Source organism: Loxodonta africana, chromosome 2 (genome assembly GCF_030014295.1).
Source record: "Loxodonta africana isolate mLoxAfr1 chromosome 2, mLoxAfr1.hap2, whole genome shotgun sequence".
NCBI lineage: Eukaryota > Metazoa > Chordata > Mammalia > Proboscidea > Elephantidae > Loxodonta > Loxodonta africana.
Genome location: NC_087343.1, coordinates 81938185 through 81953174, shown reverse-complemented (window position 1 = coordinate 81953174; position 14990 = coordinate 81938185). Strand labels below are relative to the sequence as shown.

Here is a 14990-nt window from a genome sequence, read left to right as displayed (position 1 = left end):
GTATTAGCCTCTTCTATTCTCCTTAAAGTTCCTATAGTCATTAGTTCCCGTTTCCTTTACAGATGTTTCTGTACTTTGAAGATCATGGATTAGTGACATGCTCTGCTGATCACCTCATTATCTTGTGGAAAAATGGAGAGCAAGAATCTGGATTGCGCAGTTTAAAGTTATTTCAGAAATTAGAGGAGAATGGTGACTTGTATCTTGCTGTGTAGTTTTAAGGAATTAGGAATACATGTGCATGAACCTTGAACATCAAATATAGGGTAATACAAAAATAAGATCTCTCTGAAAACCATCAGTCCCTTAAATTTTTCATGTATTTTTTTTTGCATATCACTCCATAAAGTTGTTTGTTTGAATTCTTTTTTCTGGGTCTGTAAACCAGCAGTAAGTTGCTCCATCAGGTAATCTGTACATCCCCCAAGCAATGTACCCTAAGTTTTATATTTGACCTCTCCACAGCAAGCCAAAAAAAAAAAAAAACCCATTGCCGTTGATTCCAACTCATAGTGACAGCATCCTGAAATCATTGATACAGTGCTCAGAACCTCTCAATCTTTATATAGTATAATTTCGTTGCCTCTAGTTAAATTCTTATAACCAGAAAACAGATTTTTAGGAAGTTAAATGTAGTTTCATTTAGCTTTTTATTATTTGGAAATACTTGAATTTGTTCTCGAAAATGAGTATGCTGTTTACACCTCTTCATTATTTTAAACATTTATTTAAGGGACTTCCTACTAGAGAAATAGGTATATGTGATAATTACAGAAGATATTGTGGAGAAAAATGAAGCAGCCATTGAACAGATAGGATGTAGCATCTCCTGAGTTTAAACTTTGAGAGCTCTCAAAAACTGACCCCTCTCTGTAGAAAATGAGGGTGTGTGTTTTTTCTTAGTGTGAATGTGTCTAAACAGCTATTGGCTAGACTGGTAGCAGAATAGCAGCTGGCCCTCTTATATGCCAGAGGTGAGAGCTAGATCAGTAAAGGGGCACAGTGCTCCCAAACACAGGAGATACGTGATTCATCTTACCATTTTGACGATTAGGCTTCATTTATGTAATTCCTCACAGTGACCACTGAGATTTAATCATCTTCATTACCCCTACCAACCTAATAACAGAGCATTCTTCTCCCTTTTGGTATTAAGGAAGAAGAAGTGTTCTATACATTAAAAAATTGGGTAGGTTTTATTGTAGAATTATTCTTAAACTGCTGATGAAAGAAGCCTATTACAGTAATTGCAAGGTGACGGACGTCAGAGGAATGATCTTCCTCAATACATTCGGCAGGTTTATTTGTTCCTTATTAACACCTCCCACATCAGATCTTTATAAATATTTGTTTTTACTAGTTTTATCTTTGACAGGTACTTGCACAACTACCTGTATTCAAAGACTGGAAGAGCTTAAGTCTAGGCTAGACTAATGCCATGTTGTAAACGCGGAAGCTGAGGCCCAGTAAGGTAAGGCCTTGCAATTAGTTCTGTATAGTATTATAGTAGTACGAAAAGAATTGGTTGACTTCAGCCATTTCAGAAAGTAGCATATGCCCACAAACTGATGGTACTGAAGGAAGAAGACCAAGATACACTGAAGGCATTGGTGGAAAACAAGACTTTAGGAATTAACAGAACACCAATTGAGATGTTTTAACACATGGATGCAATGCTCGAAGCACTCACTTGTCTATGCCAAGAAATTTGGAAGATAGCTACCTGGTCACCGACTGGAAGAGATCCATATACATGCCTATTCCAAAGAGAGGTGATCCAGTGGAATGTGGAAATTATCGAATAATATCATTAATAGTACATACAAGTAAAATTATGCCAAAGATAATTCTAAAATGGTAGCAGCAGTATGTTGAGAGGGAACTGTCAGAAATGCAAGCTGGATACAGAAGAGGACATGGAACCAGGGATATCACTGCTGATGTCAGATGGATCTTGGCTGAAAGCAGAGGATATGAGAAAGATGTTTACGTATGTTTAATTGACTGCATATGCTAAGGCATTTGACTGTGGATCATAACAAATTATGGATAACGCTGCGAAGAATGGAAATTCCAGAACACTTCATTGTACTCATGCAGAACCTGTACATTGACCAAGAGGCAGTTTTTTGAACAGAAAACGGTGATACTGCATGGTTTAAAGTCAGGAAAGGTGTGTGTCAGGGTTGTGTCCTTTCACCATATTTATTCAATCTATATGTTAAGCAGATAATCCAAGAAGCTGGACTATATGAAGAAGAGGAAGACTCGTTAACAACCCGAGATATGCAGATGACACAATCTTCCTTGCTGAAAGTGAAGGGGACTTGAAGCACTTACTAGATGATCAAAGACTACAGCCTTTAGTATGGATTACACCTTAATATAAAGAAAAAAAAAAAATCCCCACAACTGGACCAATAAGCAACATGATGATAAACCGAGAAAAGATTGAAGTTGTCAAGGATTTCATTTTACTTGGATCCACAATCAACGCCCATGGAAGCAGCAGTCAAGAAATCAGACAGTGTTGCATTGAGCAAATCTGCGGCAAAAGATCTCTTTAAAGCAAAGATGTCACCTTGAGGACTAAAGTGCGCCTGACCCAAGCCATGGTATTTTTTTTTTTAAGCTTATTTTTTTATTGAACTCTAGATGAAGGTTCAGAACAAACTGGCTTCTCATTAAACAGTTAGTACACATATTGTTTTAGGACATTAACAACCTCATGACATGTCAACCCTCTCCCTTCTCGACCCTGGATTCCCTGTTACCAGCTTTCCTGTCTGTCCCCTCCTGCCCTCTAGACCTCGCCCCTGGGTTGGTGTTTCCCTTTAGTGTTGTTGTGTTTTATGGGCCTGTCTAATCTTTGCCTGAAGGGTGAACCTCAGGAGTGGCTTTATTACTGAGCTGAAAGGGTGTCCGGGGGCCATATTCCTAGGGCTTCTCCAGTCTCTGTCAGGCCAGTAAGTCTGGTCCTTTTTTTGTGAGTTAGAATTTTGTTCTACATTTTTCTCCTACTCTGTCCAGGACCCTCTACTATGGTCTCTGCCAGAGCAATCAGAAAGCCATCATATTTTCAATTGCTTCATATGCATGTAAAAAGCTGTATTAGGTTATGAGTGTTTTTTTTTCTCCTTGAATTGTAGCCATATTCAGTGCATTATGTAAGAATTCATAGATTTTTTTAATGGTTTTATTTTCTTAACCTATTCTGATTTAATATTTTGTGATAGTAATCTATTTAGATGGAGTGATACAAACCACATGTGAGTTTTTGTGACAAAATGTACCGTAAGTACCACAGTAAATCCCTATGTCACTTTACTTCAGTTAGTTTTCCACCATAAGTAACTAATGTCTAGGGGGCAGCCTCCAACCCATTTGCCGGAGTTAATACTTTCATGAGTGCCCTAAGTAAGGTAAGAGAGATGGAGGGTAACAGCACAATAGGAGAGTCTTGTAGGGACTGAGACCTGATGGCTGCTCAGTTGCATGTAGACTGCTGTGAAAAATTAAACTTTCGGTTTAAAAGAGTATATAACCAAGGTCAACATATATGCAGTTTTTCTACCTTCCTAGCTTAGCTTTCAGAACTACCATATTACCAGAAGTAATACTATGTAGTGTGCCTTGCCAATTTTATTTAAAAATACACTTATTACCTCGATCTCTGTATTCACAAAAAAGACTAAACTTAAGGGGCATTGGGACATCCCTTCCATTTATTTTCTCTCCAGCTGAGTAGGTTCTGATTAAATTGATGGGGTTTGTTCTGGGCCCTGAGGCTAACCATTCCAGAACCTGAGGGTAAGTGAATTTCTAATTCTTAGATGTAAAGAATAACTTAGTTAAATTATAGGGTCATCTGGCCCAAGTAATGTTTTATAACTAACTTCCATAACTAACTTCCTTTTTTTTCTAGTTGAGTAGTAGTAATAACGTGGCTTCTCTCCGAATTAGGTAGTGTCGCATTTTCCTAAATTACTGGCTGTCCTCAACACACAGTGTTCTAGTAAACAGTTGAGTATAAGAGGCAATTAAAATAATTACACCCATCTGAAAGGCAGTATTTCTAATAAATTGGCTATATGGAGGAATGCACTATTTAGTTAGCAACTCACTAGAAGTCTGTAGATTACATAAAGAGCAGAGCTGTGCTGAAGCTGTATTACCTGGCTGTCTTAAAGTATTTAACTTTCACACATTAATATAAAAGTTTGAAGTTAATGTCAAACCAATTTGACAACACTGAGTAAGCTGTAATGTTTCATACAGAAAATGTCAGTCACCAGATAAATGTTACTTACCAAAAGGAACTGAAAGCAAGATGGTCAGAAAAAGATTGTCCTTGCCTCAAGCAAGTTTTTGAAGCCTGGGCGTTATTGAGCTCCTTAAAATGGGATTCTGGTTCCCTGATTTTAATGTGTTCTTAAAGTGTATGGCTTATGAAATAAAAGACACTAAAGCAAAATTTTGAAATTATGAAAAATTTAGGCCAAAGAAGTAAAATAAAAACAGCTGTTGGGAATGAAAAATGGCTGTAGGAATTTAGTTACAAGTATTTCACAAAAACATTTTCATCACATTTACATATTGCAGCATTACAATACAAAGCTGGCAGCTGTAGTGACCAAGCAAGTTTTCTTATCTAACAAAAATAAGTTACATACATTTCTTTGCATGGAGTTGTCATATATGTTTCCATTTTTTGGTACAAAACATAGAAAAAAAAGTTGGCACATTATGTAGTGACAAATCTTTTTTTCTTCTTCTTCCCATGTACCAGTTTCAGGTGTTCTGCATTCCAGTTTCCATTTGGAAAAAAATAAATTCCTGATTCAATTAATTTACCCTTTCTGTTACACCTTTTAAAAATGCAGCATGGAATACAGAGAATTGGAAAGAAAAACTAATATTTTGTTCGCTGGATTTTTAGTACTTATTGACTGGTAAACGGGAAAAGAAATCTCAAGTCTGACTTTGTGTAGATCACAGAAAGTTGTGCAAAGAGCTGTAGAAAAATATGCACTTGTGCTTTAGAAGCTTTTAGCATACAATTAAATAGCTTAAAATAGTATTTACTGCCTCCCTTATATGCCTATTTTCTGATATATATACACATCTTGCAATCTTTTTTCTTAACATCATTAAAGCAAAATGGCATGATCTCAAATATAGGTTAAAAACATCTGAACCTTGAAACTTCCCCTCTCCCCTCCCCAAATATATATGTGTAGATGGTACATGGCACAACATATTCCATGGACTTAACCCAGAAAATTTAGATTGTTTTAATAAAAATTTTAAACAGCAAATGTATATAAATTTTTCCTTTTTTAAAAAAAGTTTGTCCAAGGGTATTCAGATTTCAGATTTAATGGCTTTTATATAATACTTAGTATAGTGCCTTGTGGCTGCCTCTGTAACTCAGAAATAAGGGAAGCTCATGGATTCCCCTCAAAACAAGCTGTCGTTCCCTCCCCCATCATGGATGGCTTCTGTTAAGATGAATCTCTTCTACAGGACCAAGGGATTCAGAGGCTGCTGATACCAGTCTAGAGAGCACTCACCAGGCCAAGGCTGTGTTCTAACTTGAGTGTCACCATTGACCAGAAGAACCATCTAGCCATGGAGGCTGTGATGCTAACTAGCTTACTAATAATTTGGTCCCAGCTGTTTTGCTCATTTTAGGTATTTTTTTTTTTTCCTTAGATATATCTGTTCAGATGGGCTTCTTACGAATCCTTCAGACTGATGCTCTTCAGGAAAAAAAACCTAAACAGTGATGGTTACTTTTATGTAAGAGATGAGCTGAACACTAACTTACTTGGTCATCATCCAGGGGATGGGCTCACATGCACCAAGTCTCTGCTTTATTGTGTCCTACTAATTACGATGAATCAGTTCCATGGTTTGACAAGGGCACAGGATGAAAGCAGAGCAAAGGAGTTTGCCACGTATTTTTAAGTGATTGTTCAAAAAAACATTTTTCTTCATGGAACATAGCTTTTGAAAAGATGAGATTTGGGGACCTGAATGATTCAAGGTCAAATGTTAAACATTAGCTCCTTAACCTACATTTATCACTTTCATTATAAAGGAAAGCCTCTTGCTGATACTATGATCCACAGTGCCTTTAGTAGGTCAAGGGGTCCTGTTCTCTGGCTTGGCTTTAGTTGTCAGATGGAAGCCTCAGACTTTTGCACTTTAGGTCATCCAATGTCTTCCAGTGTTTGTAGTTATCAGCCAAATGTTGCATCAGGGCTGGCAGATGTGCAAAGGCTGCAGGGACATAAAGAATCAAAAGAAACCTATTGAATTATTAGATCACAGGAGAATTTATAAGGATGGGGCTAGCGGGGACAAATTTGGGATCAGGATTGGAGAAGAGGTTAAGCCTTAGGCTGCAGGTGAACATACAAGTATGAGAAGGATGTCCTTAAACACTAGTTTCTGAAATACAAACAGATACTTTTAATTAAAGAGTGAAAAACCAAGTTTATTATGACTTGAGTAGACTCAATACATTTTGCTTTCTTTCCAGAGGTTCCCCTGCAATGATAAAAGCCGTAAGCTTTAGAAGTATGTCCTTTGAACAGGCTAAGACTTGTTTATCCAGTTATCAGTTATCAAACATCTAATGAGTCCTGTACACAAAACACTGTGCCAGGGAATGCAGAAAGCGCACATGCACCCTGCTCTGGCCACAAACAGGTGACAGCTAACTTTTTTATATAATATTTACCTATAGGTCCATCCTATGACACTAAAGGTAATCATCATAAAGTATAATAAAATGTTCTTTGTGGGGGACAAAACATGAACTATCTTACCATCCCAAGCATCAAACATGTCTGTTATGAAGTAATCAATGAAGGAAATCTGGGACTTAGGGATGCTACAGGTGTTCCGGTCAAACACTGGCATCACCACAGGTAGCCCCTGTCTCTTCTCTTCATCAGTCTGTAAGAAATAAAAACAGCACACAGGGCTCTAGGGCCCATGAGAAGCTTTCCCATTAACATCTTGTTACTCAGAACAATCCTGTAAAGATGGGTCATTATCCACTTTATTGAATAAGGAAGACCGAAGAAGAATTGAGCCTTTGAATTATGGTGCTGGTGAAGAATATTCTACATACCATGGACTGCGAGAAGAATGAACAAATTTGTCTTGGAAGAAGTACAGCCAGAATGCTCCTTAGAAGCAAGGATGGCGAGACTTCATCTCACGTACTTTGGACATGTTATCAGGAGGGACCAGTCTCTGGAGGAGGACATCATTCAGCGAAAAAGAGTAAGACCCTCAACAAGATGGACTGACACACTGGCCACAACGATGGGCTCAAACATAGCAACAATTGTGAAAATGGCACAGGACTGGGCAGTGTTTCACTTTGTTGTACACAGGGTTGCTATGAGTCGGAACTGACGCTACAGCACCTAACAGCAATAACATATATGAAGAAATGGGCTTAGCAAGGTCCTGAAATTTACGTAAGTCAACCACCTGATGAGCTTCAGAAAGACTAAATTCAGGTTTTCTGACTTTCAAGTTTCTTACATTGTATGCTATTTTACAGCCCTCCTGAAGCTTTGCTCTCAAAGTTCATTACACCCCCCTTTTTTTGTATTATATCTGGACCCTGGCAGTCACTTTATCTGCAGTCAGGTCTCTGCCTATAGTCATTGTCTTCAGTCTAGTTTAGTTAAGCACCTATTCTGTATGGTTAGTTTTCCCTGAAGATTTGTCTTGCTAAATTGAAAGAGGCCATTTTCCCTACTCATTTTTCTACTTTTGCTTTCTGCATTTTCAAGGGAGTGAGGACTAGGTAGAGACAAGCCTTACTAGGGTCTCTTAGGCTGTTTTAGCAGGATTTGTGCTCATTTAAGCAGCAGATTAAGCATGTACTCTGGGCAAAAACCAGATTATAGTAGGTCAAGGAATCAGTGAGAATTGAAGAACCAAAGGAGGAATAGACGCGATGCTTTGCTCAATGAAAAGAGTTGGTTCCTTTCCTTTAATGAGAGAAATTTTAGCAAGTTTATAGATAAACTGGGAGAGAGAAATGTACAAAGAATCTTTGTAGTCCTGCTTCCACATAATTTGTCTTCCCCACTAGAATTTAGGCTACATGGGAACAAGGAGCTTGTCTTTACTGTGCTCAGAAAATAAGTGATTTTTGGATCAGAGAAGAATACTGCCTACCTCTCATAATACTAAACCCGTTGTAATGTTAAAATGATTGACAGGAAATTCTTTAATCTGAATCCTTCATCTTGTAGGATTCATTTCTCTTGTTCTGTCCTCAAGATGTGCAATTGGTAACTATCTTTTACTAGCTTCTGCTATCTGTACCACCTCTACTCCTCTTAGATCCGTCAACACCCAGGTTAATCTCTAACCCTCATTTCCACCTTCAACCGCTGAGAACTCATAATTCTTTAAGTACCTCAATTCAATGACCATTATATACTTTAAGAGCCCATTCCCATGGCCACACCTTGGGACCTAGTCACATTAGTGTTACTCCATATCTAAAAGCATAAATTCAGTGTCCCTTACTCTTGGCCCACTGTCCTGGTTTTCCAACTTGCTTATTATACTCCTGATATGATATTTGTTCTACGACCTCACTGATAATTTCAGTCCCTAGAGCCCTTCATTTCTGTCTTACTTCATCAGCCTTGCCCTATCCTCTTTCTTAATATACACGAGGCCTTATTATCTGGCCAGAACCCTCAATTCTCTTGCCCCCTTTTGAAGACATTCTTAAACCTCCAAGGGCATATCCACCTTCTCTATTCATAGTGGACAGTGACCCAGGAGGCTGAGAGCTTCTGGAGGAAACCATGCACAATATGCACTGGCTCCATTATAAATCACTTTCCAGTATCCATTGGGCTCAGCGCTACTTTCCAGTTATTGTACCTGATTTTTGTTAACCTCCTTATTCTCAGCCCCTCCAACCTTTACACCTCTCCAGACTCTGATTCACCTCTACCCAACTTAATATCAGGAGAGGTTGATTCTTTCAGACAAAGACGGAACCCATCAAGGGTGAATTCATTTGACTTCTTATTCTACCTCAGACAATGAGTTTCTCTCCTGTTCAACACCAGTCTTTTCACCTGCTCCTTGATCCTAATTCTTCCTGTTTTCTTTAAGGCTTAACTCCGGTGATGACTGTTTTTGCCTGTCAGCCCCTCCTTCCCCTCAGCCTATAAATCTACTCTTCATCGTGATGAAAAATGAAAGAGAAAGGAGGTGAGAGAAACAACCTGGACCCTTCACTTTGGGTTCTAGCTGTCACCCTCTCTTCCTTTTTACCAAAACTTTGAAAATGGGCTGTATCTGCTGTGCCTTTCTTTCATCCCATTTTTCCCTCATCCATTGCTTAATGACAGATGACCCCGTATTATTCCTACTGAAACTTCTACTAAGGTTATAAACAATTCCCCAAATTCCAAATCCAACAAGCATTGTTTATGTTTTTGTATTACTCCTACTTGCAGCTTCCATTCAGCACGTTATTCTCTTCTCCTTTTTCCATATTCTAAATATGTTGTTCCCCAAAGTTTGGTTTTTAAATCTCTTATAATAATTATCCTCTATTTCTTCCAGTGGATCATCTCTCCTACTCATATTTGTACTAAAAAATGGTGACTCATCACTATCTCTAGCCTGAAACACCTTTCTTGTCAGATCCAGTCTTAGGTACAGTACCTACAAGAGTGTCTCTATGTGAATGTGTCACTGACATCTCAATTTCCATATATCCAAATCTTTACTAACTATATCTCCCTCCACTTCCTAAAAACCCAGCTCTTTAATGCTTTTCATTACACCTCTCTTGATGACACTGCCAGCTGCCCTGGTCACCTCAGGCAGCAATTGGGAATCATCCCTGACTCTAACATCTCCTTTATCAAGACCTGTTTTATGTTCTAAATAATCTGCAGAATCTGTCCTCACTGCCTTTATTATTCGACACGTTCCTGTGAATCTTTAGTCTCTAATTTTCTACTTTCCAATGCATTCTTCATGGGATTGTTAGATTAAGTTACCTAAAGCACAGGGGTGTCCGTGTTACTTTCCTGCTTAAACCTTTCAGTGGAAAGAACAAAGCTGTTTTTGTATCTCCCAACCCTTATGTGGCTGCCCAGTGCCTGTAAATACAGTTCCATGGTAGTACTACAATGGTGGTACAGTGCCTGGAATCCCTGGGTAGTGCAAACGGTTAACATGCTTGGCTGCTAACTGTAAGGTTTGAGGTTGGAGTTCACCCAGAGACACCTCAGAGGAAAGGTCTGGTGATGTACTTCTGAAAAATCAGCCATTGAAAACAGACCCAAGAGGTGTCCATGAGTCACAGCTGGTAACTGGTACTACTGTGGGTATAATTAGCTCCAGGAGGCACTTATTTAAGATGCAGATTCCTAGGCCCAATCCTCAGGAATGCTTCTTCAGCAGGCCTGGTAGGAGGCACAGTAATCTGCATTTTAACAAATACTTGAGAAGCAAGTAGTCCAGGAAAAACACTGGGTCACATATGTGCCTTTGTGCTGACCCTGGGACTTTGAGTAATCTGATTCTCATTGTGTAATGGGTCTCCTTTGCCTTCTGGCTGACTCCTCGTACAAACCCTACAACCGCTCTACATAGTTTCCACAATAAGCAAATTCAGTACTCTCTTAAAATCCAAGTTCATAAAACAGGTACTCAGTGATTAAAAAGACTTTTCTAAAAGTCCTTGTTTTAAATAGAATCGAATCTAGTGCTAATTTATAAATTAGAGGAGCCATTGAATGAAATTGTATTTTAAAAACGAAAGTCAATGAGGAAAAAAGATTTTCAAAAATCTAGCTCTTGCATTTCAGGAACACATCTATTGCTGTGAGGGTGTCTGCACTTTAACTTTCAGTGATGTTTAATAAATTGGATTCAGCCCTGGCACAGTCTCCATATGTCTGAAGGTAACATGGAAAAAATAGGTGTTAATACAATACTAAACTCCAGTGTTACCAAGAAATATTAACCAGGGAGTTACTATGTTGTAGTGCTTTGTAAGACAGAGGGGATATAAATACAAAAGCATGTATATACAAATGTATACCTGTGTGTATAGATGTGTGATAGGTCATTAGGTACGATTTTTTTTTCCTTAGACTCAATTTTGGATGAGGTCCCAAAACTGAGAACAAGCCTCTCCAAATTCCGTAGAATGGTGGTAGATCATCTAAACAGGTATGATAAGAAGGAAACTGGGATCTGTGGCATTTAACCCATAATTCATCTCCAGCCTATAAATAAGATTGAGCACATTGAGGATTTAAATTTGTAAGAGTTATTTAAAGCAATAACACAGAGGCTTATAAGAGTTATACGAGGTCATCTAGGTCCCTAGGTGGTGTGAATGGTTCATGCTTGACTGCTAACCTAAAGGTTGGTGGTTCGAACCCACCCAGTTTTATGGTGGAAGAAAAGGCCTGGCGATCTGTTTCCATAAAGATTAGAGCCAAGAAAACCCTATGGAGCAGTTTTACTCTGTAGCATGTGTGGTTGCCATGAATTGGAATCCACTTGACAGCAACTAACAACAAAGAAGTCACCTGGAAAGGACATCCTACACATTAGGAACAGTGAGGTGTCAGGTCCCCAGCCAGAGAGGTGTTGTCTAAAGAGCCATAAAAGCACTCCACAAGAAAAAGCACCATAATCTGAACGCTAACTCCAGATTAAAACATCAGCAGTCAAGAAAAAGCTAGTCCTTTTCCTCTCATTCCTCTTCTGGCTGCAACCCAGGTGAAGCCAGAGGCAGCAACTGGAGTGAATAAAACAAAGAGCAAGCTGACTTTACCTCCCGTTCCTCGCTGCATATTTCTGAGACTGGACCCCTAATAGTTCTCACAGTGTGATCCTCAGACCTGGTGTACCTGAGACCCTTTCAGGGGCTCTGCAGGGTCAAAACTATTTTCAGAATAATACTAAGACACTATTTGCTTTTTTTTCCTTTTTTTCCTGTATTGACATTTACACCGAGGGTGCAGAAGCAATGGTGGGTAAAATTGCTGATGCTGTATTTAGCATAGTTAATACAATGAAACTGTGCCAGGATTCACTGTAGTACTCACTGCCACATGCTCACATTAAAAAAGCCAGTTTCACTTAAGAATGTCCTATTAAAGCAGTAAGAATTAATTTATTAAATCTTGAAGTTGAGTACGTCTTTTTCATATTTTATTTGACAAAATGGGAAGTATACACACTTAAAAACTCTGTTCAGATTTGGGTATCTGGCAGACATTTTCTTAAAGTGAGCTTGTCATTTCAAGGAAAACATTGTTTTGCCAATGATGATATTCAAATGAAAACTTTGGAAAACTTGTATGGACCACTGTAAGCCTGACAGCTTCTCACTTCTTAAAACTTTTTCTGATGAGAACAGTAATGATACTAAAAGACTGATTTTTTGATATTGTATAATGAAATGTCAATATTTGTATGATATGTGTATTTTAACGAACCAGTATTATTTTCCAAAACAGCAATGCATGATATCACAAAATCATGCACGCAAAGGAGAATGAAGAACACCAAAGACACAAGGTAAATATAAGCCCAAGAGACAGAAAGTGCCACATAAACCAGAGACTCCATCAGCCTGAGACAGGAAGAACTAGGTGGTACCCGGCTATCACGGATGACTGCCCTGACAGGGAACACGACAGAGAATCCCTGATGGAGCAGGAGAACAGTGGGATGCAGACCTCAAATTCTCATAAAAAGACCAGGCTTAATGGTCTGACTGAGACCGGAGGGACCCTGACAGTCATGGTCCACAGACCCTTTGATAGCCCAAGATTGGAACCATTCCTGAAACGAACTCTACAGACAGGGATTGGCCTGGACTATAAGACAGACAATGGTGCTGGTGAGGAGTGAACTTCATGGCTCAAGTACTCGTGAGACTATGAGGGTAACTCCTGTCTGGTGGTGAGATGAGAAGGCAGAGGCGGACGGGAGCTGGCTGAATGGACACGGGGAATACAGGGTAGAGAGGAGGAATGTGCTCTCATTAAGGGGAGAGCAGCTGGGAGTGCACAGCGGGGTGTGTATGGCTTTTTGTATGAGAGACTGACAATTTGTAAACTTTCACCTAAAGCACGATAAAAAAAAAAAAAAATCATGCATGAATAAAATCTCTTCAAAGTGCAAGATCGACCAGAATAGGAGAAGTTCATTGTTAACGATCTTCAGATTCTATACTTTACAGCCAATCTTTAAGAAACTACCACCTGACAAGTTTTGGTATAGTATCAAGGAAGAATATCCACAATTACCTGAAAAGGCTATTAAACTACTACTCCCTTTTCTAATTACATATCTACATGAAGTGGGATTTTCTCCATATACTTCAACCAAAACAATATATCACAATAGATCGAATGCAGAAGCAAATAAGACAATTCAGCTGTTTCTATTTGCAAAAAGGTAAGACAAGGCCACTCCACTTTCATATTTTGGTTTTAGAAAATAGTTATTTCTCAATTTTTTTAATATTATTTTAAAATAAGGTTAAATATTCTAAAATTTTCTCAATTTTAATTTTGAATACAGTAAACATTGAAAGCTAAAACCCACATAAACAAGCTCTTTGAGGGTTCCAAACAATTTTTAATAGAAAGGAATCCTGTCCTGAGACCAGAAAGCTGAAGGTAACCAGAAAACACTTGTGAAATCTGCCTGAAATACTGTCCTGTGGAAGGAGAATCCAAAACATCAGGTTTGTAGAGTAGTGATGGAAGACAAAGCTATTTTTCTGATGTACCCTACTGAGTCCCAGCTCTTCAATAAACCAGTTACATTATGTACATCACAGATAAATGCTGTACACACAGATTTATCCAAAGTCACATAACATTTATCTAGGTTGAATATTTAAACAGCCTGTGCTTTTATATATATTACAATGGTCTCACAATCATGATACTGCGCTTGACAGATGTGGTGACAGATTCAGAGAAATTAAGGAATTTGCCTAAGGTTACTCAGAAATTCACCGATAGAACCAAGTCTAGAGCTTAGAGCTTCTGATTCTTAGGCATGCTTGATGTAAAAAAACCGGTGGCTCTAATCAGGACTGTGCATCAGAGTCACCTTGTTAAACACACAGATCTGAACACCATCAGAGATTCTGATTCAGGAGGTCTAGGGTGAGGCCTAGGAATCTGCACTTTTTACCAACTCTCCAGATGAGTCAGACATGTAGCCCTGGCTTAAGAACCACTGTAGTAGACATGTACTGCAGCTCCCTAGATGTATGTGTAGTTCTGAGTACTATGCACATTACAGTATATATTCACATGCATAAGGCCATACTCACTAAGCTGAATACTAAGATCCATATTTCCTGGTGATAGTGTTGAACCAGAGGCTAGATTAGAGGTCTTAGCCAACAGAAGAATTTGTATCTTTTGATTTTTAGGTTACACTGGCTTGTGAACATCAATACATTCATTTTGGGGACATGGACATCTGAACAGGGAGCTTATATCAAAAACTTACAAGTGATTATTTTTTACCATTCCCCATTCACTGGGAACAGGATTTCACGTCCTCTCTGTGGGTCTTGGGAAGCCCATTAATGATGCAGTGGTTAAGGTTGGCAGTTCGAATCCACCAGCTGCTCCTTGGAAACCCTATAGGGCAGTGCTGCTCTGTCCTATAGGGTTGCTATGAGTTGGAAGCAACTCGAAGGTAGCGGGTTTGGTTTTTTTGGGTACAAGCTTTTGGCTCAGGTCCCTCATTTCAGGTCAATTGATCAAGTAGCCTTAAAGTAACTACTGTAGTTAGAGGAGTAGTTTGTTTTTACCCTCTCCCTTTTCTTTTCTGGACTACCTGACATACTTCAATTCAGGTGCTTTCTTGTCAGGCTTGAAAGGTGTAGTTAATGTACTGAGTCCTCAGGTGGCCATTCGGCCTCC

General features: G+C 38.9%; 2 protein-coding genes across 15 annotated transcripts in view; one reads left to right on the top strand and one right to left on the bottom strand.

The window, feature by feature from the left end:
- Positions 1–13192, top strand: part of WDR41 (WD repeat domain 41) — a 76382-nt gene extending 63190 nt beyond the window's left edge. For 2 of the 5 annotated variants that reach the window (XM_064273476.1, XM_064273470.1), the window contains one exon: positions 63–516. In XM_064273476.1, the coding sequence (XP_064129546.1) occupies positions 63–215 (153 nt within the window). In that variant the 3' untranslated portion in view covers positions 216–516. Of the gene's footprint in view, positions 1–62 lie in introns of all 5 variants that reach the window. The other 3 variants (XM_010588232.3, XM_064273456.1, XM_064273466.1) reach the window with 3 other exon arrangements.
- PDE8B (phosphodiesterase 8B) overlaps positions 6176–14990 on the bottom strand; it is a 263697-nt gene continuing 254882 nt past the window's right edge. For 9 of the 10 annotated variants that reach the window (XM_010588229.3, XM_064273434.1, XM_064273415.1 and 6 more), the window contains 2 exons: positions 6837–6966; positions 6176–6285 (listed from right to left, as the gene is read on the bottom strand). In XM_010588229.3, the coding sequence (XP_010586531.2) occupies positions 6176–6285; positions 6837–6966 (240 nt within the window). The remainder of the gene's footprint in view (positions 6286–6836; positions 6967–14990) is intronic. The other variant, XM_064273435.1, reaches the window with a different exon arrangement.